The sequence below is a fragment of the Danio aesculapii genome, chromosome 1 (genome assembly GCF_903798145.1).
Source record: "Danio aesculapii chromosome 1, fDanAes4.1, whole genome shotgun sequence".
Lineage (NCBI taxonomy): Eukaryota > Metazoa > Chordata > Actinopteri > Cypriniformes > Danionidae > Danio > Danio aesculapii.
The window spans coordinates 58,918,203-58,943,604 of record NC_079435.1 but is presented as its reverse complement, the minus strand read 5'-3'; the positions used below and the strand labels follow the sequence as shown (position 1 = coordinate 58,943,604).

Genomic DNA, 25,402 nt, shown 5'->3' with positions numbered 1-25,402 from the left:
ATAAAAATAAAATGAAATAAAAATAAAATAAAATGAGAAATAAAATAAAATAAAAATGCAATGCAATAAAATAAAAATAAATTAAATTAAAAAATTTAATTTAATTTAATTTAATTTAATTTAATTTAATTTAATTTAATTTAATTTAATTTAATTTAATTTAATTTAAATATTAAATATATAAATAAATAACATTCATCAATAGATCTTTACCCTGCCATCTTACAAGTGAAAATTGACATGTAGATTTATTATGCGTTACATCCTTGCAAACATTCCCAGCACATTTGTTTTGTTTTTTGTTTTGTTTTTGTTTTTGTTTTTGTTTTGTTTTGTTTTGTTTTGTTTTGTTTTGTTTTGTTTTGTTTTGTTTTGTTTTGTTTTGTTTTGTTTTTTGTTTTGTTTTGTTGTACAACGCAATATTGTGGTGTTCAAACAACTAAAAATTAGAAAAAAAAAAAGTCATGGAGTTGAGCTGCTCTTGAATGCTCCACTCTTCTTCTCAAGGAGACACTTTAGAATTTAAGACATGCACCATATGTTCTGTTATTGACACTTTTTTCCGGTTTCGACCTACTTTAGATCTGACTTTCGTGAAGTAATAATGCATAGATGAAAATAGATTCAATTGCACAGATAAAAATAAGCCCAGACTGGCATACGCATTTCCAGCTCTTTCTAATGCAGCTCTCTGGCGTGTTATTCTGTGTAAGGAGGCCATGCAGACGTCCCTCATTCAGCTCCATTAATCTGAAAACATCACACACACAGTCTAGACTAGAGACCCGCTACTGTCAGACACACAGACACACACAGCAACAGGAGACTGAATTATGATAATGGAGGATCACTGGATGATATTGTCTAATTTTAGCAAAGATTGGGTTATTTTTAGATGATCTGCGTTATAGTAGTTATAATCCTTTACAGATGTGCAATTTTAGGTACAGTTGTGTTTATTGAATGTAAAATATGATAGCCGCAATATAAATAAACATATTTTTTTTTACCTTTTAATAACTAGATAAAGCTTTAATATAGAATACATACAGTTAAAGTCAAAATTATTCGCCCTCCTGTGAAATTATTTTATTCTTTTTCAAATATTTCCCAAGTGATGTTTATCAGACCAAGGAAATTTTCACAGTATTTCTTATAATATTGTTGGCCTTTGGGGAAAGTCTTATTTTTTTTCAGTTTGGGTGTAATAAAAACATGTGTTAAGTTCAATTCTATTAGTATTATATATTATTATACTATAATATATGTACTATCAGAATTTCGAAAATCAGTCGGGCAATAAATTAACTCGGTTTCTTTCCATTTAAAGATGTTTACAGAATTTTTAAGCATCATAACAATAAACTCCGGTCAAAAACTGTGTTGTAATATAACTTAAAATACAGTCCAGCAAGGGCGGAGCAAACCATTACAAACAAAGGAGTAGGGGTGAAGTCAACAAATGTACACTAAACATATCAACACGTGTACATGAATTTGATCACTATTAATGATATATATTAAATCAAATTATGGCTCTTACAATATATACAGTTGAAGTCAGAATTATTAGACACCCTTAGATTTTCTTTTTTTCTTGTTTAAATATTTCCCAAATGATGTTTAACAGAGCAAGGAAATTTTCACAGTATGTCTGATAATATTTTTTCTTCTGGAGAAACTCTTATTTGTTTTATTTCGGCTAGAAGAAAAAAAAAGTTTTTAATTTTTTTAAATTATTAGCCCCTTTAAGCTATATATATATATATATATATATATATATATATATATATATATATATATATATATATATATATATATATATTTATAGTCTACAGAACAAACCATCATTATACAATTACTTGCCTACTTACCCTAATCTGCCTAGTTAACCTAATTAACCTAGTTAAACCTTTAAATGTCACTTTAAGCTGTATAGAAGTGTCTTGAAAAATATCTAGTCAAATGTTATTTACCTTAATCATGATCAGATAAAACAAATCAGTTATTAGAAATGAGTTATTAAAACTATTATGATTAGAAATGTGATGACAAAATCTTCTCTCTGTTAAACAGAAATAATCAGGGGGGCTAATAATTCAGGGGGGCTAATAATTTTGACTTCAACTGTATATTTTTTTCAGTTGTCTACAGAACCACTGTTGTCCAATAACTTGCCTAAAAATCTTTAACTTACACCAAATACTACTAAATTTCAAAATAACTAGTAAAATATTATTAGTCAATTATTAATGCCCTCTGATTTTGGAAATAATTTGCAGCTGTGGTTAGGTTTAGGATTAGGTATTAGGTATGGATTACATTCTGAACAGGAATGACATTCCAGGATCAACATGATAAAAATCACACTCACCATCCACCATCATGGAGCACATGTTTGGTCTCATTGTTTGCAGCTAATGAAAAGTACAATGTGTACAGTTCTATTAAATTCCATTTACATTTGCTTTGTTTTTAATAGTACTTAATCGCCAGTTAAGTCAAGTTGAGCTTTATTTTCATTCAGTTTTACGTCTAGCAGGACCACAATGCTACAAACATAATCATAAATACGAACACAACACTGCATGTAAGAGCTATTTTATACCTATACATAACTACCATATCGAAGCAGTAATCTAACTACCAACAACGAACTAGACATATACTATAAATACTTAACCTAATACAATATTGCGCAAGATATTGTGCAAAACAGGTTGAAGTTTAACATGATTGTGTGGTATATTCACAGGTAAAAACATTGTTTTCCTCATTGAGTCCTTGTACGATGGAGTTTAATTGAAGTGTCCATTGCATATGGAGAAAAGAGGATTTCTACAGGTGGTTTATCAAGTCCACTCACCTGTGTGAGGCACACTCAGATATGCACAATGTTTTTATAGAAATAAGTAGTGATTTTAAGAAAGTGTCAAAAAATTGTGCAGATGTTAGTTAAAGTTTCAAAGAGATGAAAGAGTGTGTTTTCTACAGGTGGTTTGTCAACCCCACTCACCTGTGTGAGGCGCACACAGAAATACAAAATATTTCTGTAGAGATATGGAGTGATTGTAAGAAAGTGTCTGGTGCAAATGTACAAAAACTGGTGCAAGTGTTGAATATAGTGTCAGAGAGATGAAAGAGTGTGTTTTCTGCAGGTGGTTTGTCAAGCCCACTCACTAGTGAGGCACACTTAGAAATGCACAATGTTTTAATAGTGATATGGAGTGATTTTAAGAAAGTGTCTGGTGTAAATGTGCTAAAACTTGTGCAGATGTTAGTTAAACTGTCAAAGAGATGAAAGAGTGTTTTCTACAGGTGGTTTGTCAAGCCCACTCACTAGTGTGAGGCGCACTTAGAAATGCACAATGTTTTAATAGTGATATGGAGTGATTTTAAGAAAGTGTCTGGTGCAAATGTACAAAAACTGGTGCAGATGTTAGTTAAACTGTCAAAGAGATGAAAGTGTTTTCTACAGGTGGTTTGTCAAGCCCACTCACTAGTGTGAGGCACACACAGAAATGCACAATGTTTTAATAGTGATATGGAGTGATTTTAAGAAAGTGTCTGGTGTAAATGTACAAAAACTGGTGCAAGTGTTGAATATAGTGTCAGAGAGATGAAAAAGTGTGTTCTCTACAGGTGGTTTGTCAAGCCCACTCACTAGTGTGAGGCACACTTAGAAATGCACAATGTTTTAATAGAGATATGGAGTGATTTTAAGAAAGTGTCTGGTGTAAATATGCTAAAACTTGTGCAGATGTTAGTTAAACTGTCAAAGAGATGAAAGAGTGTTTTCTACAGGTGGTTTGTCAAGCCCACTCACTAGTGTGAGGCACACTTAGAAATGCACAATGTTTTAATAGTGATATGGAGTGATTTTAAGAAAGTGTCTGGTGCAAATGTACAAAAACTGATGCAAGTGTTGAATATAGTGTCAGAGAGATGAAAGAGTGTGTTCTCTACAGGTGGTTTGTCAAGCCCACTCACTAGTGTGATGCACACATTTAGAAATGCACAATGTTTTAATAGTGATATGAAGTGGTTTTAAGAAAGTGTCTGGTGCAAATGTGCTAATGTGAGGCAGACTCAGAAATGCACAGTGATATGGAGTGATTTTAAGAAAGTTGTGTGTGTGTGTGTTGATCAGGTGATGAGGAGAGCGGTTCGGGCAGTGGCAGTGGCTTCACCACAGAACCTGAAGTGATTCACACAGAACCGCCGATGCTGGAAGCCGACAGAAGTGACCCACAGCCGCCGACAGCCGCTGGATCAGTGCAGCAGAAACCCTCAGTGACTGTACTGAGCATCCCTGCACTGCTGCTGCTGCTGCTGCTCTGCTGGAGATAATGGCAGATCCTCAGTGGCTCACAGCCACATGGACACACACAGACGCTGTTAGCCTTTCCGCAACCGGACTGAACCTTTTACACAAAAAAAAGAGATCAAGAAAAGCCCATAAAAAAAAGAGGAGAGCAAGAAAGTGTGAGCGCAAACATTTGCATCCTGCTTGTTCCAAAGAATGCTTGGTGCAATCGCTAATTTTGGCCAATCGCTCTCATTTATAAATCTTTTTTTGGGATGAACCGTGGCTTCCGTGTGAATGGGACCACCTTCGGGCAAAAAAAAAAAAACAGTAGGGGAAAAATATGAAAATATATTTTTGTTTTCCTTTTATACTGAGACTACAGAACACGCTCTGGTGGTTTTGTTTGTGTTTTTTCTTACGTTTCGCCCCCTCCCGAATTCATCATGCGATACAGTAAAAAAAAAAATAAGTAAAAAAATAACATTATAAATCTATATAAGTCAACACGTTTATGTACCACTGTGAGAATGCATGGGGAGGTCATGAGTACGTGTTTTTAACTGTGATTTATTTGTTTTCCTCACACACTTCTGATGCTTTTATTCTTTGGTCGAGGTGACTTTTATTTTGCATTTATAAGGTGAGCGTTACGTCTAGTCCCGTTTTCCCCAAACGATGATTCATTCGGAAGAAATGATCCATATCCTAATATATAAAGGTTTTAGTTATTAAATGTTTTCTTACAGAGAAAGATTTATTTATATTTCTAATATAATTATATATTTTGGCTTTAGCAGTTAGCAACTTTTATTCAGAAGCACATATGTAACAAATAGCTCTTTTTTTTTTTTTGCCCTTTTCAGTGCAAACACTTAATTTATTTTACATATATATATATATAATCTGGATGGACCTGACTTTCCTCTGCAGTTTACTTTTTACTTTTGTGCATTTTTCAGATTAGTTTAAGATTAGAGACGTCAAACTCCAGTGTTAAACCCGTACTTATGCTCACTTATATACCCGTTATTGTAATCAGTTGTGTATGCACATCCCTTATTATACATGCTCTTTTTATTTTGCTGTCTTTATATGTAATTCACCAGATCAGCCTTTTTATGTGCAGATATTTACAGAAATGTTGCATTGTGAATCGTTGGGCTGAGTTCATGAAACTAGCAGAATTCATTCGCATCACACTTTGAGTGAAACTATACACAAAACAATACATAAATGCTTAGTAAACTTTAGCTTTTAATAGTTGTTTACTGAACAGATTATTGCTCTGCCATTAAATTAATTCGACAATTTCTTTTTTTTTTAATGAACTACTCGATTTAAATGTAATAACTTAATTAATAACCCTATTATAGTGCATTACTGTAAATTTAAAGACTTTAGTTGACAACAAAGTACATATTATTACATTTTTGCTATTACCAGCCTGATCTCACGAGGATAAGTATTTTACGTTTTGTCAGTTTAGTGGCTAATTCGACTGAATTCATACTAGTTCAGTCGTATGAAAAAGTACGATTTAAAAAAAGGAGGCGTGGCAACAAACCCCGCCCCTAAACCCAAGCGTAATTTGGGAGACTATTTACTAACACTAAATCAAAACAGTTACGAACAAACACTAAATCAGAAAGTTACAAATTGCCATGAGGTTGTGTTATTATTGTGCTATTTCAAATTTAAAAAGTCACTTTTTTTCCATCATGTTTTTATGTTTTTGGAATATTAGTTAAGACAAAATTAACGAAACAAAGTGTATAACCATTTATTTTTTTTTATTTTAATTTTTTTATTAAAACTGTATATATATATATATATATATATATATATATATATATATATATATATATATATATATATATATATATATATATATATATATATATATAGCCCCCTGAATTATTAGCCCCCCTGTTATTTTTTCAACACATTTTCAACACATAACTGATTTATTTTATCTTTGCTATGAGGACAGTAAATAATATTTGACTAGATATTTTTCAAGACACTTCTAAACAGCTTAAAGTGATATTTAAAGGCTTAACTAGGTTAATTAGGTTAACTAGGCAGGTTAGGGCAATTAGGCAAGTTATTGTATAAAGATGGTTTGTTCTGTAGACTATCGAAAAATTATATAGCCTAAAGGTGCTAATAATATGGACCTTAAAATGGGTTTCAAAAAATTAAAAGCTGCTTTTATTCTAGCCAAAATAAAACAAATAAGACTTTCTCCAGAAGAAAAAATATTATCAGAAATACTGTGAAAATTTCCTTGCTCTGTTAAACATCATTTGGGAAATATTTAAACAAGATAAAAAAATCAAATGGGGGTTTTATTATTCTGACTTCAACTGTATGTATGTATGTATGTATGTATGTTTGTATATATATATATATATATATATATATATATATATATATATATATATATATATATATATATATTTAGAGAGAGAGAGAGAGAGCGAGAGTAATAAAGTTACTGGCTGGCCTTCGGTAAGAAGGAAGAGGAGAGGACACACTTTTAAACAATTTGTTAATAGTAAAATATAACAAACAGATGCTAACTGAAAGCAAAAGTAAAGCCCCGGTCAGATCACATGATTTCTGTTGTCGTTTACACTGTCCGGATTTAAAAATCCATCATACATATTTTCAGTATTACCGTGTGTATAGTTACACCCTTAATAAATGCTTTATATATTTGATTGTTCAAGATCATAGAAAAAGAATCTTACGACAGCAATATATAAAGTTCAAAACCTCAAGCAAATGTAAAAACCTTTTTTTTAATTAAGAAATGTAATTTACTCCAATTCACTCATTAATCATGTCATACTTCAAAATACACAGTAACACAAGGTGATAATATAAAGAAAAAAAACACCCTTTAAACACTAATATTTGTGAACGCACAAAAATAATTCCAGTTCAGACAGAAAAAAAGGTTAATAGAGAGTCTTCTTATTGTTATTATGCTTTTAACTTTTATTGAAAATTTAAATAATATTATTATAATAGTTAATAATTTTTTTTATTAATAATTTAATTAATAATAGATTTTAGTTTTTATGTTACATGTTTAAAAGCTAATAAATGGTCATTTATTCATTCATTCATTTTCCTTCAGCTCAGTCCCTGATTTACCACAGCGGAATGAATCGCCAACTATTCCAGCATATGTTTTACGCAGCGAATCACCTTCCAGCTGCAACCCAATACTTGGAAACACCCATACACACTCGTAATCCCCACCAACACGGGAAGAACATGCAAACTCCACACAGAAATGCCAACTGACCCAGCCGGGGCTCGAACCAACAAGCTTCTTGCTGTGAGGCGTTAATTGAGAAAGTATTGTCCATTGCTTTTGAGTATAGCTCCACCAACTTATTGAAAATTGAAATAATAATAATAATGATGATAATAAAAACATTTAAATAAATGGAGTTAATACAAATTAGAAGGTTCAAAGTTCAGATATTATTAATAAATCATGTTTTTTGTCACATTTTTAGACTTTTCTTTTATTATTTAGCTACAAATATTAGAGAAATAATCTTCAGTTTACACAACATCCCATAAAAGATGTCCTCTGTCATGTTTCATGAATGAAGCCCAATGAGTGTGTGTCACTATGAATGTTACAAGGGCACTTTCCTGCTTCTGCTCGTCTCTGTATTTCTGAATGTTCCCAATGCAACACACACACACACACACACACACACACACGCACACGCACACGCACACGCACACGCACACGCACACGCACGCACGCACACACACACACACACACACACACACACACACACACACACACACACACCGAGCATCGAAAAAAACAGGCAGAATTATCAGTGCAACAGCTCAGACCTCCCGTTATGAATGCTGGCATGTGTTAACGTCTGGTTTTGTGACAGCCTCTCCAAAACAACTGCTGGTTTCTTGAAGGAGTGTGTGTAAGAAGAAGCTGTGCATTCTTCAGTGCTTTATGTTCAATGACGCTCCGCTAAAACACTCTTTTCATCACTGAAACGCACAGATGTGTGTGAAGGTTTCAGAGCAGCTTTGAAAATGAAGTGTGGAGGAAAGAGAAAGGGATGCTGCGTCTGAAGGCAGGATGGTAGCTGAAGATGACGGGGCTTTTTATTGCTCATGCCTGGGTACTTTTTGTCTTCCTGGGAAGGCTCAAGAAAAGCACCTCGTGGGTTTTGGAAATGAGAAATTCAGTGAGCTGAGAGAGGGGGAGGGAGGGTGTGTTGAGGAAAGGTCAAACACACGGCTGCGTCTTAAAGTCAACATGAAGATTTTGAACTTTTTAGTTTCAGAGTTGTTTCTAGCCCTTGTGCTGTGCTGGAAATGTGCTGGAGTCAGAAGAAATGACCGGCTTTTTAATATCTGTGTGATTTTGCAGTTTCATGGCCAAATCTGGGATGTATTTTTGGTTTGTTTGTTATTTTTTTTATTTTATTTCTATTTTATTTGGTGGTGGTGGTGGGGGGTACTTTCGAATATTCATTCATTCATTTTTTTTTCAGCTTAGTCCCTTTATTAATCTGGGGTCGCCACAGTGGAATGAACCACCAACTTATCCAGCATATGTTTTATGCAGAGGATGCCCTTCCAGCTGCAACCCATCACTGGTAAACACCCATACACTTTCATTCACACACATACACTGTGGACAATTTAGCTTACCCAATTCACCTGTACCACATGTCTTTGGACTTGTGCTGGGAAACTGGAGCACCCGGAGGAAACCCACACGAACACGGGGAGAACATGCAAACTCCACACAGAAATGCCAACTGGCCCAGCTTAGGCTTGAACCAGCGACCTTCTTGCTGTGAGGCGACAGTGCTACCCACTGCGCCACCGTGACACCTTACTTTTGGATAATTTCTGCAATACTTGCATAAAAATTTGAATGGGAAAAAAGCTTATTTCATTTCATTACCCAGTTTTTTTTTCAACCTTTTTTGTTTGTTTTGTTCTGGGGTGAAAAGAAAAGCATTTCATTCGTTCATTTTCCTTCGGCTTAGTCGTTATTTCAGAGGTCACCACAGTGGAATCAACTATCAAATATTCCAGCATATGTTTTACACAGCAGATGTCCCTCAAGCTGCAACCCAGTGCTGGGAAACACACACACACACACACTATGGCAAATTTAGTTTATTCGATTCACCTATAACGAATGTGTTTGGACTGTGGGGGAAACCGGAGCACCCGGACCAGTGACCTTCTTGCTGTGAGGTGACAGTGCTAACCACTGAGCCACCGTGACATCCCTGGAAAAAAAAGCATACTTTAGAATAACATGTGCACATTTTACATACAAATTTGGACCAAAAAAATGCTTGTTAATGCAGTTTTGTGAACAAAATCTATGTTTTTTTTTAATCAATTAGATTTGGGTTTTGGGGGCTTAGAATAAATTGAGAGGGAAAACTGCTTGTTAATCTCTCATTGTGCAGTCTCATGGCCAAAGCTTTAAAGTAATTTTTATTTTATTTTATTTTTAAACTCTTTGTTTGTTTGTTTGCTTTGTTTTGTTTTGGAGTGAAAAGAAAAACAATTTAGAATATTTTTTGCAATATTTACTTAAAAATTAAGATAAAAAAAAAACCTGTCATTAGGCAGTTTCGTGGCCAAGTTGTGGATGAATTTTTATTTGATTTTATTCAACCAGTTTTTTTTTTTTTTTTTGTTTTTTGTTTTTTTGGGTGGAAGGAAAAGCATAATTTGCAACTATTTGCACAATATTTACTTACAAATAAATATGAAAAACTGCTTGTTAATCACTCATTATGCAGTTTCATGGCCAAGTCTTGCATGTACTTTTTATTTATTCTTTTATATATATATATATATATATATATATATATATATATATATATATATATATATATATATATATATATATATATATATATATAAAATTGCCTTTGTGAATTTAATTTGAAAAGAACAACATTGGTTGTCTCATCATTAACTCATCTTCATTCATCAGTAAATATTGCTAAAATTATCTTGATGTTCCTGTTTTTTTTTGTTGTTTTTTAAACCTAATTGTAGGCCTTTTTTGGAAAAAAAACCCCAAATGTTTAGTTATATTGAAGAAGCGTTAAAGATGAGACATCTGATTTTATTTTCTACGTCAAATTAAATGCACAAAAGTGATTTAATATTTATAGAAAACATAAAGTGTACATTTTAATGTCTATAAATAACTTTTAGAGGGAAAAAAAGTCCAAGTAAAAAGCAATGAAAAAAATTTAAGTGAAGTTTAATTTTAAACTCATTTCGAGAGGAGCATGTGCTCATGATTGACCCAGCTGGTCCACATTAGTTAATCATGATCCTCCAATCAAAGGATGCTAAGTCACTATATATATCCTCATTTCCTCTCTACAACTATCTTCGTCTTGAAGAAACCCCCCTCCTTCCACCTTTATCCAGAATGGGCGGCACAGTGGCCCAGTGACTAGCACTGTTGCCTCACAGCAAGAATACCAATGGCGTTGGGTCTTCACTGGGACATCCGGTATTTCTGTGCGGAGTTTGCATGTTCTCCCCGTGTCCGCGTGGGTTTCCCCCGGGTTCCCCAGTTTCCTCCCACCATCCAAATGTGCTCTATATTATAGATAAAATAAGCCTAAATCTTTTTGTAATGTCTTACTCTCAGGAAGTTCACCTTGGCCTCAGCAGCGGGGGAGTTTCAGATCGACCTGAGCTCAGTCTACCCTCGCCCTGTGAAAGGAGGGAGCCCTGGGCTCGAGGATCTCTTGAGCTCAGGGCTCTCTCCCGGGACAGCACGCCAAACAAACTATGTATAAACCGTGAGCTGAGTGTGAACTCTTGAAATTGACATTTAATGAAAGAAAAGTTCATCAAAACTTTGAATCCCATTATTTGGCAATATTATGTTTATTTGTGGGCAGCAAAAATTGTTTCCCAGTGATGGGTTGCAGCTGGAAAGGCATCCACTGCATAAAACCTATGCTGAAATAGTTGGTGGTATATTCCACTGTGGCGACCGCTGATAAATAAGGGACAAAGCCAAAGGAAAATGAATGAATGAAGTTTTTTTTCTTTTCCTTTTTTACAAAGTCATATTCACCAGCTGATATAGCTCTTTTTGGCAAAAATATATTTTATTAAAGTTATATAGTGATTATAGAAATAATATAGTATTATAATTAATTATAGCCTAATTATACAGTATATAGTATTATTATTTATATATAGTATTATTATTAAATATAGATTAATTATAGCTGGTCATTTATTTTAACTTATTTAAATTTATTTTAATTTTTAAAGCTAAGTAAAATGTTTTATTTTTATTTTTTCTGTAAAGCCACAACAGGTTTAAACTCACTAGTGTGGTGCTTCCCAACCCTGTTCCTAAAGGCACAACAAATGTCCACATTTTCCCCCTCTCCCTAATCAAACACACCTGAAACAACTCATTAGAACATCAGAAGAGACTTCAAAACCTGAAAACAATGGGTCAGATGAGGGAGACATCGAAAATATGTACTGTTGGTGTGCCTCCAGGAACAGGATTGGGAAACAATGCACCAGCACATATTGCTATTTGGACAAAAATAAAATCGAGTTTACACTGCACAAGGGCTACAACAAACATTTTGTTTCCTCATTAAAATGAACCAGTAGATAAATAATGCACAGAAAATGCAGATGGAAAGGATCTCAGATTAAACCCTCAACTCAATTTTCCTGAAGATGAAAGAACATTTGTTAAATGACAAAGTAGCACGCCAAAAAAAAAAAAAAATCACCTTTTATTTTTAATTGCTCTTGTCAGAATCTGGACGTGTTTTTGGATCGAGCATGTCATGTAAAACTTTTCCTACTAGCTTGCGTGTTTCTACCTGTGGTCTGAATGTATTTGGCTCTTTCTCTTTTTGTGCGGTTCAATTCAGAACGGTGTCAGCAGTTTTTATTGGTCTTGGAGGATGCGAAGACTAAAACGTCCATCCCTCAAATGGACAAACGCTTTTATTTTGTTCATGTTTCAATGTATTTGATGGATACAAGCACTCAGAGTGAACCTGTTTCTATTCTTCTTTTACTTTCTGCTTTCTTTCTTCACATTGCACTTTGATTTCCACATTTAGATCTTTATATGAGTGACAAAAAAAGCGAAACGTTTACATGTAAACAAGCCATGTCGAATACATGTTTGGGAAGATTGTGGTCTGTTGTTCCCACTGAAGCACGCTGCTTTGAGCTACTATAGGTCAAGTTTTAGTGCGACGTTTATGTCGTGCGAGCAGACATGCCTTACAGTTTGTTTGTTTTCTTCTTCTTTTTTTTTTTAAAGGAAAAAAGTACTAAATGGATTGCATATTTGGATTTTTGTTACTCTCTCTTATATACAGACAAGTAATGAAGGGGTGCAAATAAACATTTTATATGAAATAAAAGAAAACATTGTCCTTTTTTTGTGTGTATCACATTTCAAGAGCTCCCACTTAGATATGCTTGGCGTATAAAGCAGGTTTGGCATGCTGTCCCGGGAGAGAACACTGAGCTCGGAGATATTTGAGCCCAGGGCACCCCCCATGTCGATAAGCATATCAGGAGATCCGAGATCAGGTAGGTCTCGAGAGCTCCCCCTTTAGAAAAGGGAGGAAAAGGAGGAGATGGGGTGGAAGGGGGGATTCTTCCAAACGAAGATAGAGCAGTAGGGAGAAAATGATCCATTTATAGTATACTAGAATCACTCTGATTGGATTATTACTGATTACAGATGAGTGGCCAGACGTGCTCAATCATATCACGTGCTCCTCTCCAAATTAGTTTATGAAACTTCACTTAGTTAATAATCATTCATTCATTTTCCTTCAGCTTAGTCTCTGATTTATCAGAGTTCGCCACAGCGGAATGAACCGCCAACTATTCCAGCATATGTTTTACTTAGCGGATGCGCTTCCAGCTGCAACCCAGAACTGGGAAACACCCGTACACTCTCACATGCTGCCAATTTTGTTGTTTATCCCAATACACCTAAAGCGCGTGTTTGGACTGTGGGGGAAACTGGAGCACCCGGAGGAAACCCACGCCAACATGGGGAGAGCATGCAAAGACAGAATAAAGACATTTTCAGGAAAAAAAAAGTTTTATAAAATTAGCTTGACAGATTTTGACTAGTCCAACATTTTTGCATGTAATAGTTTTATATGGAATGACTAGTCAGCATTCACAAGTTTAGTTCATTTTGACATGACATAAGCCAATGATAACGTTCTTAAACAGCAGAGAGTTGTATGAAAGCGACTGATGCATGTCCTAAAGCATTTGCAGTTTGTTGGAAGGAATGAGAAACTGCTACTATGATGTGCACAAATGACTAACTGTTTTGAGAAATGCATTAACTGTTGTGCGAATGTAAATAGTGTTGGGAGAAATGCACCTAAGCCACTGAGAACAACTGTAACTGTTTTGCAAAATGCTGGGGAAAACATGTCAAGCGAATGAGAATGGATTTACACATTTGCAAGACATGTCTTCCGCTGTGCTGGGATAGTGATGAGGAAAATGGAGTGGATCCTTGGTTTTTTTTTTTAACAAGGTCAAAGCAAACAAGAAAACTGTAAATTAGAATTGCAAAGAGTAAATGCACTAAAAAAAAAAAGTGAAACATACATATTCAGTGTCTTGTACTGACTAAATGCAGTGATGTATGACTCTACTGTAGTTTTCAAATGGCTGTGGAAATAGTATATAGTGCTGTCTTGAGCATTTTCAGGAAGTGTCACCAAAATCTGACTTTTTTTGCGTTGGAAAAATTGAACAGAGTAAAGTGTCATAATGAAAACATGACTAAGCCATCTGACTTTGTTGTTCATAAACAATGGTGTCAGGACTTTTCATCTTAATGACACTGACACTTTCATTGACATCAATACTTGCTTTTGAGGAATGAGCTCTCCATTTTGAGCGACACGCTATTGCAGGTTATCCACTAGGTTTTGCAGTTTGTACTAATTGTTCAATCATTAACTATTGTGCAAATGTAAATAGTGTTGTGCGAAATGCACCAAAGACACTGAGAAAAATTTTAATATATCCGTAAAACATACAGTTGAAGTCAGAATTATTAGCCCCCCTGTTTATATTTTTCCTAATTTCTGTTTAACGTAGAGAATTTTTCAACAGATTTCTGAGCATTATAGTTTTAATAACTCATTTCTAATAGCTGATTTATTTTATCGGTCATGATGACAGTAAATAATATTTGACTAGATATTCTTCAAGACACTTCTATGCAGCTTAAAGTGATATTTAAAGGCTTAACTAGGTTAATTAGGTTAACTAGACAGGTTAGGGTAATTAGGCAAGTTATTGTATAACGATGGTTTGTTCTGTAGACTATTGAAAAAATATTGAGCTTAAAGGGGCTAATAATTTTGACCTTAAAATGGAGTTAAAAAAAATTTAAAACTGCTTTTATTCTAGCCGAAATAAAACAGATGAGACTTTCTCCAGAAGAAAAAAATATTATCAGACAAACTGTGAAAATTTCCTTGCTCTGTTAAACATCATTTGGGAAATATTTAAAAAAGAGGGAAAAAAAAGAAAAATCAAAGGGGGGCTAATAATTCTGTCTTCAACCGTATGCTGGATTAGTTGGTGGTTCATTCGACTCTAACCTTTGAATAGAGTCTAAGCCAAAGGAAAATGAATGAATGAAAGACTCAAATCAGGTTATACTGATTCACCAATCGATTGGAAAGACTCAATAGAATGAAATGAGCCAATTAAGCAATTTATCTGCAGATTAAGCATTAAGTTGCGAAGCCTTTCACACTGCTATTAACCCTGGGTTATCATGTCGAACACTTTAACCTCAGCAAGAGACCCATTTCAAAGTGCTCCTCTTTTTACACATACTAGTGTAGATTAGTTAATTTAGGAATTTATTGCATGCCAGTGGCTCAGTGGTTAGCACTATCACCTCACAGCAAGAAGGCTGCTGGTTCGAGTCCCAGCTGGGTCAGTTGGCATTTCTGTGTGGAGTTTGCATGTTCTCCCCGTGTTCGTGTGTGTTTCCTCTGGGTGCTGGGTTGCATCTGGAAGGGCATCTGCTGCGGAAAACATGTGTTGGAATAGTTGGCGGTTCATTCCGCTGAGGCGACCTCTGAAATAGAGACAGCTGAAGGAAAATGAATGAAGAAACATCACTAATTGTGTCTCTTCTCTATTCAGCTTTTACTATTTTAGTCAAACTTGCAGGAAATTTTACTAAAGGCGATGACTTCTCGACCTGCTCGCCCTCACATCTCATTATATCCCCGCTCACACTTCTGCTAATGACCCCGCAGGTCATAAAAATCATCAGGTGTGAGAGACCGCCTGAATATTTGATATGATAAATTGAAGCTCCGGTTGAATTATGCCGAGCATTACACTGGAACACCCTGATATCAAATATTGATGACATCATTTCCTCTTTTAACAGACCTATAGAATGACTCCCGGGACACTGAATATATACGCTCTTGTCATAAAATCCTCTTATTTCAAGCCTGTGTGTGAACTGCTTTGCTTTCTTCACTCCCTAAATAGTCAGCATTCGGGTTGGATCAACAGGGGGGTGGTCAACTTTTTCATTCTAAGCCCCACCTACAATGTAAAAATATCTGTAATGAGCAGTTTTCTGTATTTAGAGATTCCTGTTACCTATTTTTTACATATTTATTCATGCTTTTGAATTGCGTTATGGGATCTTGATCTTTCTGCCAACAACTTTTAACCTAATGCCTAGTTCAGACTGCATGATTTTAGCCCCGATTTTGACTCGCTGACAGGTATTGAGAAATCGCCGACAAATGCCTGAAATCACAGGCAAATCGGTGCTCGTGCACGTGAGTGACAATCACTCAGTATGAACTATCAAAGACGCGATCTGAGAGAATTGCAGATGCCTGTGAGATATTTAGCGTGCTAAATATATGGAGCTGTCGGCGATTTAAATCATGCCGTGTGAAATGAGTTTTGACTGAAAATAACATCGGCGATCGCCTACAGGCCAGTGGGAGCTTGAGGAAGAAGATAAAAGCGCTCATTTTTGATTTATTTGGACCCAAGAAATGCAGGAAAAACTGGTGGAGGTTTGACAGGAGCACCTGTGTCTGTTTGACGTTTCATACAGAAAGTTAAAGTTGAGGAGAAATTGCTAATTCCCTTCAAACCCAGGTGAGCAAATATGTACATTATCTACCCCATTTAAGGCTTCTTTCTCATTATGTAGTTAATAACAGAAGATATACTGCGTGTTTTTGGCTGTGAGACGTAGTTTGGACAAAGTTGTCGGCGATTCTTCCTATTGTAAAGTCATGCAATGTGAAAGCCCCTGTCGCCGATCCATCTTGCAGTGTAAACAAAGCAGCAACAAAACGCTAGCCCAAATAGTCATCCAGTGGGAGAACATCTGTGACACGACTAGTTTGGAAATCCTGCAGTCTGAACTCGGCATTAAAGTGCTATATTGTCTGGGTTGGTGTTGTATATTACGCTTTAAAAATCTTGTAATAAACTACAAGCATAATTTCTGTTATTTTACAGACTTATTTCTCTAGATATCATCTCCAAAAATCCAAGTTAAATTAATTCTGTCAGAATTTTGTCAAAATACCCCCAACTTTAATTATATTTTGTAATTAGATGGCAAATAGATGAAATTATATATGTATACGTTTTCCACCTCACCTGATTCACAGTTAAAGTCAGAATTATTAGCCCCCCTGTTTATTTTTTTCCCCAATTTCTGTTTAATGGAGAGAAGATTATTTTAACACATTTCTAAACATAATAGATATTTTTCAAGACACTTCTATGCAGCTTAAAGTGACATTTAAAGGCTTAACTAGGTTAATAAGGTTAACTAGGCAGGTTAGGGTAATTAGGCAAGTTATTGTATAACAGAAAAAAGTAGCTTAAAAGGGCTAATAATATTGACCTAAAAATGGATTTAAAAAAATGTAAAAACTGCTTTTATTGTAGCCAAATTAAAACAAATAAGACTTTCTCCAGAAGAAAACATATTATCAGACATGCTGTGGAAATTTCCTTGCTCTGCATCACTTAGGAAATATTTAAAAGAAAAAAAAAATTCAAAAGGGGGGCTAATAATTCTGACTTCAACTGTATATCACTGCATTACTTAAACAATGATAGCCCAAATATTAACAGAACGCTTCAATTTTATTTCTTGCAAACTACATTAGCACGCACAGAAATAAAGCAGCGTTTACATATCAGAGTCATTAATTACCAGGCTCCCGTGCAAAGTGTAGGCCAGTGTGTTGGGTGCGTGGTGCCATGTACCATGTCACCAGTGGTGATATTTTCAACAGTACAGGCAGTGATGATCACTCCCCGCCACACCACATACTGATCCAGCGTGATCAATTTTAGCTAACAAGTAATCCACTCCAGCTTTTGTCCAGTTTTTAGTCAGAAATTCACAAAGAAAACGTGAAGCACTGTAGCCTTTCAGTTCTCATAAAGCTTTGATCAAACTCGAAAACACCATTTGTATTTAAGCCTTACGCATCTAAAAATAAATGTCATCATTACATCATCATTACATCATCGCTAAGAAAAGTAAATAAGCAGATTATTGTAATGCACAGATTGCGCTGTGATTCCTGTAAAAAATGTTTGTAATTTTTATTCATGTCGTATGATAAGCAGCCTTATTTTTGTATGATATATTATTGCTTGTTTTTTTGAGACATGGTATATATTACTTCTTATACATTATTTCATTTCAAATGACTAAATTGTCAATGAGCAGAGATCAAAATCCCATAATGCAATTCACAACCTGTAAAAAAACAACAACAAAAAAAAAACACATAGTGAATCACAAAATATTGTTTAATAATAATTATTTAACAAATTAAACTACATTTCACAACATCATATTTTAAGCAGTTTATCGAATAAAGGTGAAACATTGTGTTAAAAAATAAAACTTTAGTCACCTTAAATTGCCTCGTCGTCGAGGCAGCAGTGCCCTCATCACTATTAGTTTCCATGGCTATGGCTTTCTCTGCATTCGGCAATGAATATCACGCGCGAAAGAATGTCAAAGCATATCAGATCTGCAAATCTGTAATGGCACCAGTGCAAGCAGAAATAAAATCCAAGTAAAAAGGTCACATAAAACCTTTAGAAGAGAGGAAAAGCTGAGCATTGAGTCTTACTGATTTACAAAGACATACAGAACACATTTCAAGCCATTTGTTTGACCCACAGTTTGAAATCCTCTGGTCTAAGCATTACACAGTTTTGGAATAGATACGTTACTGCAAAAATATCTCAATGCATTAAAATAAACGGCTGTTGGAATGTCATGCATCATGTAGTTACTTTTAGGCAACATATCCATGACTTAATTAAAAGCTACAGATACTTGGCAACCCGTGCGCACTACAGTCTTTTGATGATTCCCAGAGAAATTTGCTTTCCGCCATTGATTCTCTGTTTAACTTGTATGGCATGCCAAGTATGATAGTGTTTTACACATACAGTTGAAGGCAGAATTATTAGCTCTCATGCTAGATTGAACAATTTTCTTTCTATTAAATGAAGAGAAGACTTTTTCAAAACATTTCTAAACATAAGAGTTTTAATAACTCATTTCTAATAACTGATTTATTTTATGTTTGCCCTGATTACAGCACATAATATTTGACGATATATTTTAAGATAATAGCTTAAAGTGACATTTAAAGGATTAACCTAGGTTAAAGTTTGGGTAATTAAGCATTTACATGGACACCAATAATCTGAATTTAATACAATTAATAGGATACTCTGATTAAGAGTCTATCATGTAAACAACGATTTTTGATGACCTTCATCCGACTAAAGTAATAATCAAACTCAACAGAAATGGGACTAAGACATGTGGAGTATACTGATTTTAGTCATATTATTGATGTGCAGTACAGACATGTAAACACAGCAATCAAACTATTACTGTCGTGTAGGATTTTTGAGACGATATTCCATACACACAGCTGTTTGACACTATTCTCTGCACCTACCGAGTCAGTGAAGGACCACAGACGCCTGCATCACAAAATGCGGAGGTTTTTTCCCCATATGGTGTGTGGAATTTAATTTGATTAAAACAACACTCTTCCCGCAGTTCACACTCGCATCCAATATCTTATTTGTCACAGTGGCGCATGCATGAAATGTTCCTGAATGAAAGTGAAAGTGCTGAACTGCAGTTAAAGTTGACAAAAATGTATAATAAACACCTAATATTACATGAAACTCTGGAGGAAATGTGTATAGCGTGGTGACGCATTGACGTTTATAGAACTATGTGCTATGACATGTAAAATGGGATAATGAAAGGAACATTCAAAAAGGACCATAACATATTATTGTCTAATTCAGATTAAGGCAAATATTTCAATTACTGATGTCCATGTACAAAGTCATTGTATAAGAGTACATAGCAAATTTGCCAGTGTAACTGTTTTTCTGGTGTATATATATATATATATATATCCCACGTTACTCAGATTGTCCCACCAGCCAAGTGGCCAGGTTACATTTTCAAAAGTGTTGAATATATACAACTCTGCAGTGTAAAATATTTTACTCTTACATGTACTGTAGACTGTACAAATGCACACCACATTAAACATTTTTAACACCTGCAGGGCAAATTGTTCAGTGTACGTCTAACTCCAGAGGTGTTAAATTATACTCTCTTTTGGTGTAAATACGAGTCTCACCAGCCCACTGTATAAGGTACACTTTAAAAAGTGTTGAATATGTACACAAGCAGAGTAAATAATTTTACATTAAGAGTGCAAAAACTGCATACTAGATTAAATACGCTGTCACCACTGCCAGGTCATATTTAGCAACAATTATTTTTTTCTTTAAACTTACATGAGGTAAAGTTAATAGTTCCCCCTATATGGAATTCACAAAGAAAATAATATTTGATTGTTTTAACACCCTAAAATAACATAATAATAATAATAATAATAATAATAATAATAATAATAATAGTAATATTATTATTAATAATAATAATAATAATTATTATTATTATTATTATTATTATTAAATAATAATAATATAAAATGTCAACAAACACTTTTCTGTTGCCTTACTAAAATGAGCGTTTAAGCGTTGAATTTAATCCACATCAGCGATAAAAACAGTATATGTACCCTTGGATTTTAACACTACAGGGGCTTTCACCAAAAATTCAACACCTCAAAATTTGCTGTGTAGTTTGTACACAGCAAAATCGCTGGTGTAAAAATAACACCAACAGTGTTAAATTTAACACCAGCAAAGTGTATATATGTGTCCACACTAAGAGTGTAACTTTTACACTTTTGATAGTGTTAACTTTTTCACACTTTTTGAGTGTAAATTCAACACTCCTTGTTGTTACTTTTGAACCTAGTCAACACTTTTTGTTGTTGTTTTTGTTTGTAAGAATGTGATTTACCTGCTTTTTCTTTACCTTTGTCTTCGGCCTCGAGTAGAAGAAAATGGCGGACAGACTGTTGGTCTAGCATTAAATGGAGGCGTGGCTTTTTACATCACTTTGGGTGTAATCTGAAAATACACTTAAATTTCACACCGTGAAAATACACTTAAATTTCACACGGTCTTACAAATAAAACACCAATGTTATTTTATTACCACGCAGTGTTAAAAAAATGTCAACACAATTTTACACTGTGCCTGCCAATTTTACACCCATGATTTTGCTGTGTAGATGATCGAAAAATAATATTGCTTAAGGGGGCCAATAATATTGACCTTAAAATGATTTTTTATTTTAAATAAGTCCAGCATTTATTCTAACCGAAATAAAACAAATAAGATTTTCTCCAGAGCATAAAATATTATAGGAAATACTGTGAAAATGTCCCTTAATCCTTTAAATATCATTTGAGAAATATTTCAAAAAGAATAAACATTGGACATGAGAGCTAATAATTTAGCCCTGAACTGTATATATAATTGTATTAAAGACCCCATTCTAGTTAATTAGTTCATTGGTTTATTTATTTCACAACAAGAGACGGTGTACAATAATTCCTCAAGAATGTAAATATACCATTGGTTTTCATTGGTCGACTTTGCCAGATGTTATAGGCCTATACACCTTCATTGATATGCTGACTTGATTTATTTAAGAGATAGTGGGGGGTAAAAAGAAAAGGGTGAAATGTTAAGGATATTAGGGTCAGAATGCACAAAGTGAACATGCTCCTTCATTTCTAGACTAATTGGGAACTGCCTTCGACTCGCAGCTAATAGTGCTGGGATACTGGAGACACTGTTATTCCCATGGAAATAGTAATAAAATTAAATCTGAGTTTTCAATTTTCCATTCCCATTAGAGTTTACAAACTAAACGTGTTCTCAATTCCACATGCAGGCTAATGAATTTCCAAAATAAGTTAATTTAAATGTGGACATTTCCCCAACGGAGGATCGCTCCATAATCGTGTCCTTGTTTTATTGGTTGAGGAAAACAAGGAGGAGGATATTCGGAGTTCAGGCTGATTTAAAAGACATAACAGAGACATTTATGTGCAAATTATACCAATTATAAATTATACAATTGCAAGACCAATGAAAAAGACCAGGACTAAATGACCAATCAAAGTAGAAATAGGCCATCTGACTAAAGCATAGAGCTATCTGACCAACCACAGTAGAATAAGCCAATCTGAGTAAGGCCATCTGAACAATGAGAGAAGAGCAGGACCACTTGACCAATCAGAGTACAGTAGACCCATTTGACTATTCAGAAGAGAGTATGACCATCTGATCAATCAAAGTAGACTAGGGCATCTGAGTAAGGACATCTGACCAATCAGAGTACAGTAGAGTCGTTTGATCATTCAGAAGAGAGTATGACCATCAGACCAATCAGAGTAGACTAGGTCAATCTGAGTAAGGCTATCTGACCAATCAGAGTACAGTAGGAGCCATTTGACCAATCAGAGTACAGTAGAGCCATTTGACCATACAGATGACAGTATGACCATCTGACCAATCAGAGTAGACTAGGTCAATCTGAGTAAGGCCATCTGACCAATGAGAGAAGAGCAGGACCACTTGACCAATCAGAGTACAGTAGACCCATTTGACTATTCAGAAGAGAGTATGACCATCTGATCAATCAAAGTAGACTAGGGCATCTGAGTAAGGCCATCTGACCAATCAGAGTACAGTAGAGTCGTTTGATCATTCAGAAGAGAGTATGACCATCAGACCAATCAGAGTAGACTAGGTCAATCTGAGTAAGGCTATCTGACCAATCATAGTACAGTAGGAGCCATTTGACCAATCAGAGTACAGTAGAGCCATTTGACCATACAGATGACAGTATGACCATCTGACCAATCAGAGTAGACTAGGTCAATCTGAGTAAGGCCATCTGACCAATGAGAGAAGAGCAGGACCATTTGACCAATCAGAGTACAGTAGAGCCATTTGACTATTCAGAAGAGAGTATGACCATCTGACCAATCAAAGTAGACGAGGGCATCTGAGCAAGGCCATCTAACCAATCAGAGTACAGTAGAATCATTTGATCATTCAGAAGAGAGTATGACCATCAGACCAATCAGAGTAGAGTAGGGCAATCTGAGTAAGGCTATCTGACCAATCAGAGTACAGTAGGAGCCATTTGACCAATCAGAGTACAGTAGAGCCATTTGACCATTCAGATGACAGTATGACCATCTGACCAATCAGAGTAGAATAGGGCAATCTGAGCAAGGCCATCTGACACATCAGAGCAGAGCAGGACCATCTGACCAATCAGAGCAGAGCAGCACTATAGTATCAATCAGAATACAGTGAAGCCATTTGACTATTCAGAGGAGAGCAAGACCATCTGACCAATCAGAGTGGAATAGGGCAATCTGAGTAAGGCCATCTGACCAGTCAGAGAAGCGCAGGGTCATTTGACGAATCATAGCAAAGCACATTCTTGTGAAAGAGGTGTTCAGGAATACAGCATCTTCAGAAATACAGACATGAGCTGATGTCAAACATGTATTGAGCAAATAAAAATGTTTATGTCAACCCATAGCGAGAGACTTCAAAAGCAAACCAGGAACCATTAAAATAGTAGAATAGAGGCATTTCAGACTGGTGCATGAATGGACCTGGCTCATTAGCTAGTTTATTTAGCTTCTGTTAGTAAGCTGGAGTGTATCATAGATTTGATTGAAAAATCATTTCAAAAGCATCTTTCAGAGAATGCCGAGCAAGCCAAAAGATGACTAAATAAACCAAATCAAATCAAATAAAACAGAGCAGATGAGTGGGAAACCTTGGAACGAGCCCAGTGAATATCATCCGTAATGATGGCGTTGAATGGAGGAGAATGTGTCATGTTTGTGTCTTTTACTTCAGTCTATAATTGAACTTTTCCATCCTCCATCAATGTTTTCTAGCGGTGCACAAAGGAGCTGTTCTTTTAAATGAACCTTCAGGACTGAGAGTGACTCCAAATGTGTGTTTTTTCTCTCTGAATGCAGGTATTTTCAGTGTTATCAGTATTCAGTACGCGCGATCCTGAGAGAAAGTTTGGCGTCTGAATGGCACAAAGCTGTCATCATCCTGTGAATGTGAATGACCGCTGAATATGTATGGCTGAAGACGCTTTGACTGTGAATTGAGAGCGCCTCTTGTTTCTGAAAGAGCTCCTCCAGCAGCAATTCAAGACATTATGATGAGCATTTCTTTCCCAAAGGCCAGAGATATTTAAGAGAAGAGTTTTCCCAGAAGTGATTCTGTCATGCGATGACGCTTGTGTGATTTTCTGTCTTTTTAGCAGAAGCCTCCGAACATGCACTTTTCCAGTACGGTGGAAAGCGAATGTGGATTGATGCTCAAAACAAAACAAAAGCATGCTTCATAATCCATGTGCTGTAATTCACTCATTCAGAAAAGCTGACGAAGTTATTTAAACTTTGTAACGCTCGTCTTTAAATCAACGGGATACACAAGAATAAAAATTAAAAAATGGTTCAATTCTCTAGTTCCTGTTTTCAAATTTTATCATGGATTGATAAAGAATACTTTAAGTATTATAACTACACAGATCTCTGAAAATGTCCTTACATTCAAACATAAAAACAAACAACATTCGTACAATAACACAATACAAAAAATGGTGAATCCCTGTGTGTGTGTGTGTGTGTGTGTGTGTGTGTGTGTGTGTGTGTGTGTGTGTGTGTGTGTGTGTGTGTGTGCGTGTGTGTGCGTGTGTGTGCGTGTGTGTGTGTGTGTGTGTGTGTGTGTGTAAAGTCCAAAAGTCCGTGGATGTGTACGTGCAAAATGGTTCGCGCTCACCCCAAAGTTTGAGTCCAGATAATTGGAACCATGCCTTGTTGCTGTACGTTAAAGGTCCTCCTAGGATAGTCTTGACTGTGGGTCTGCAAGACTAATGAGTCCTAAAAAGAACAAAAAATTCCACGCAAAACAATTGTCCTTTGCCCACGAATCAAAAAGAAAAATACAAGGTAGATTTGGCAAACACCTCACTCCATGTGCTCCTCTGGCTTCTTCAGATGTCACACTGAGCAGTGTCCATGTGCCCACTATCTCCCCCTTGTGGTGTGTATGTTATGTAAATGTGTATTTATGGAAAAAAACAGCAACAGTTGGAACAGGAAATAGATTAGACACATTCACTTCCCCTCATCACTTCAAAATAAAGACTATAAAATAAGACCATTACTCATTATATATTTAGGCTACAAAAAAAACTAAGTGCGAGTATGCTTAACCGCATGGCCTATTCACACATTTAATGAATTTTTCAGTCAGCATAAACTCAATTATGTGGCAGCGCTACAACATGAATTCATTTTCTTTTCGGCTTAGTTCCTTTATTAATCAGGGCTCGCCACAGCGAAATGAACCGCCAACTTATCCAGCATGTGTTTTACACAGCGGATTCCCTTCCAGCTGCAACCCATCACTGGGAAACACCCATACACACTCACTCACACACTATGG

General features: G+C 35.4%; 1 protein-coding gene across 1 annotated transcript in view; it reads left to right on the top strand.

Annotated features, from left to right (window-relative positions):
- Positions 1-6,080, top strand: part of LOC130221405 (glypican-6-like) — a 96,860-nt gene extending 90,780 nt beyond the window's left edge. Inside the window, exon 7 of the mRNA XM_056453884.1 lies at positions 4,151-6,080. Within this exon, the coding sequence (XP_056309859.1) occupies positions 4,151-4,350 (200 nt within the window). The 3' untranslated portion in view covers positions 4,351-6,080. The remainder of the gene's footprint in view (positions 1-4,150) is intronic.
- The last annotated feature ends 19,322 nt before the right edge of the window (positions 6,081-25,402 follow it).